At 49.6% G+C, this 2568-nt stretch overlaps 1 protein-coding gene across 1 annotated transcript; it reads right to left on the bottom strand.

Moving 5' to 3' along the window:
• Nucleotides 1–416: 416 nt before the first annotated feature.
• On the bottom strand, nt 417–1820 carry LOC131214265 (uncharacterized). Its single transcript, XM_058208643.1, has 2 exons — nt 632–1820; nt 417–555 (listed from the first exon to the last, which is right to left on the bottom strand). The coding sequence occupies exons 1-2, from the start codon at nt 1564–1566 to the stop codon at nt 528–530; spliced, it is 963 nt and encodes a 320-aa protein (XP_058064626.1). The 5' UTR covers nt 1567–1820; the 3' UTR covers nt 417–527.
• Between the last annotated feature and the right edge of the window lie 748 nt (nt 1821–2568).

Genomic DNA, 2568 nt, shown 5'->3' with positions numbered 1-2568 from the left:
CAGTCTTTCTCCCACCGCTTTTTCAAATGCTTTCGGAATGTTGTATCTGATTATTTGCTTGGGCGCAGCCATCTCATCGAATCTTATCTTCACCGGCGGTAGTGACATTTTGGGGAATTCTTTCTCCTTTTCGCCGCTTGCCTCTTCACAAATATTATATATTCCCTTGCATGCGTCCGTACCTATCTTAATCAACCCAAGCTGCTGCGCCGTTTCGTATCCTAACAACGATGTGTTGGCCCCCTTTACTACGAAAAACTTTGCCAACACGCCGTTGCCTCCCTCAGCTGCTGTTATCACCGCCTCAAACGCGCACTCCGTTTCTAGCCTGTTCGCATTCCCATAACCTTTTAGTTGCTCCTCCGGATTCGGCGTCCAATTTCGTACACAAGCCGTCGAGCCCTCCCTAATGTTCCACCACGCTCCTTCCGTCACCGTGTTCACCGATGCCCCCGTGTCCAATAGAAAAATGATGCTCTCCGCTCCAATTCTTCCTCTTATCATCCTAGGGTCGTCCACTCGCCTTTTTACTCTCTTCTCCAACGGTTCTCCTTCCTGAAAAATATGAAGTTTATCAAACCAAAATTAGTCTACGATAATTTTGGGAGCATTGGTCGTGCATATCTCCTACATCTCTCCAACACCACCGTCGCCTTTAACCACCTGGTTCGGAGAGACCTCCCTCTTTGTCACCATGTTCTGCCCCTTCCTGTCGCACTTTCTCGCAAAATGACCCCTCCGTCCGCAACTATAGCATTTTGCCGTAAATGCCTTACATTCCCTTGCACGGTGAGAAAGTCCACACTTAAAACACTCTCTCTCTGCTCTTACACTTCGTACTGGTCCGTTCCTTCTAAATGGAGCCGCTCGTCCACCAAAACTTTGTTCCTTTTTCACCGCATTTACCTCCACTTCATTTCGTTGGGCATTCTCCACCCCCATTGTCTTCGCTTTGTCAGCTTCAAGCTTCTCCTGTCTAACCGCATCGATTCTCTCTCCCATTTTGACTATCATTTGCAAGTCGTCTTCCATCATTCCTGCCATTAGGCCTAGTTTCTCCGCTATCGCTGGCACCGATCGCCGCACCACTGCCTGCCTTATTTCTTCTATTCTTTGATCCTCCTGCAATTCGCAGAACCGCGCTTGTCTTTCCAATCTCAATACCCAATCGCTGAAAGCCTCTTTTTCCTGCATCATCATCTCCCTCAACTTCATTCGTTCCTTCGATACATCACACATACTATTGAAGTATGTATCTAGCGCCCTTATCGTGCCCTTGTAATCGCTTTCCTTTCCTTCCTTCATCTCAATCACCGACACGAGGTAATTCCCCGCAAATATTTTCATCGCATTCACTTTCATTTTCTGGGATGTTATCCCCTTACACTCTATAATCCGTTCGAAAGCTTGTTTAAATCGCCCCCATTCTGCCTTTCTTTCCTGCACTGGCAACCCTTCTGCAAACGGTTGAATTGGCCACGCTCCCATCAACACGTTTTTCTCCTTCCGTATCCTCCCTCGCTGCCTTTCCTCCTCTACGTTTGTCACTATCCATTTTCCACTCATTTTCTTTTCAATCTAGCCACACAACCTTTCCGTTCAAACGATTACACCAGAATGCCCGCGACGATGCTTCAGCGTGTACCCCACGCTATCCACCACCAATGTTCTCGTTGACTTGCTCGAAACACGTTCGATCGTGAATTTCGTACTATACCTTCGACACAGCTGCTACACCAGCAAACGTATACCATTTACGCGTCTGTGTTTGTTCGTTAACTTTAGTATGCTGCTCTCGATACCACTACCCAACCAGCCAATACATACCATCGCTGACAACTTTTCAACCGCCGTTTGTCTGCTTCCGCCCGTGTCGTCCGTTCTTTCCTCTGTCTTTCTCCGTACCCACTGACTCTTGGGCTCGCATCTCAAGCCACCCATACATTACTTCCTTTATATGTGCGGTGTGCACGCTTCGGGCAAAACCCGATCCGGCGTGTAGCTCTCCACACTAAGTCACCTTAGGCAACTTATGAGGAATCGCGCACTTGGTAGGCATAAAGCGTTCTAAGTGTTTGCCATCAAGGCACCGCACCAAGACACACGACCCTCAACAATCTAACGGACTTGTACTACTGGCGATCTGTGAGGGTGCTCGCACACGGCGGGCACAAAGCGTTCGAGGTGTTTGCCCCACTGGGCACCACACCGTGACGCGCAACCCTCGACACTCTCCCAACACTTAGGCATTGCAGTGCGCACGCTACGGGCAAGCCCGTGCCGGCGTGTAGCGCTCCGCAAGTCTTCTCTCGCCTCGCTTTCAAAACGTGTCTTATGGGCGCATTCTCTTGGGCGCTTGTTTCACTACGTCACTGCTACTACCCAACACCAATACCATGACCTCCAGTCCGAAACCGGGTCTTTGCTAGCGCTCCTTCTTCCTTCTTTGCCTTCTTCTTTGTTAGCGCTCATGGTCCAAAACTGAGTCGCCTTTCCCTTGCGTTCGAATGCCCATGGTCCAAAGCCGGGTCATTCCTAGCCAGCGCCAATGGTCCGAAACCTGGTCGC

This window comes from Anopheles bellator, unplaced genomic scaffold (genome assembly GCF_943735745.2).
Source record: "Anopheles bellator unplaced genomic scaffold, idAnoBellAS_SP24_06.2 scaffold00393_ctg1, whole genome shotgun sequence".
NCBI lineage: Eukaryota > Metazoa > Arthropoda > Insecta > Diptera > Culicidae > Anopheles > Anopheles bellator.
This window is presented reverse-complemented; position numbering and strand designations above follow the sequence as displayed.

Bases quoted from the DNA above. Each gene is read 5' to 3' on its own strand.
- LOC131214265 (XM_058208643.1), bottom strand. From the start codon at position 1,566: ATGAGTGGAAAATGGATAGTGACAAACGTAGAGGAGGAAAGGCAGCGA. The intron at 556-631 runs GTAGGAGATATG...CATATTTTTCAG, and splicing joins GACGGTGGTGTTGGAGAGAT to GAAGGAGAACCGTTGGAGAA.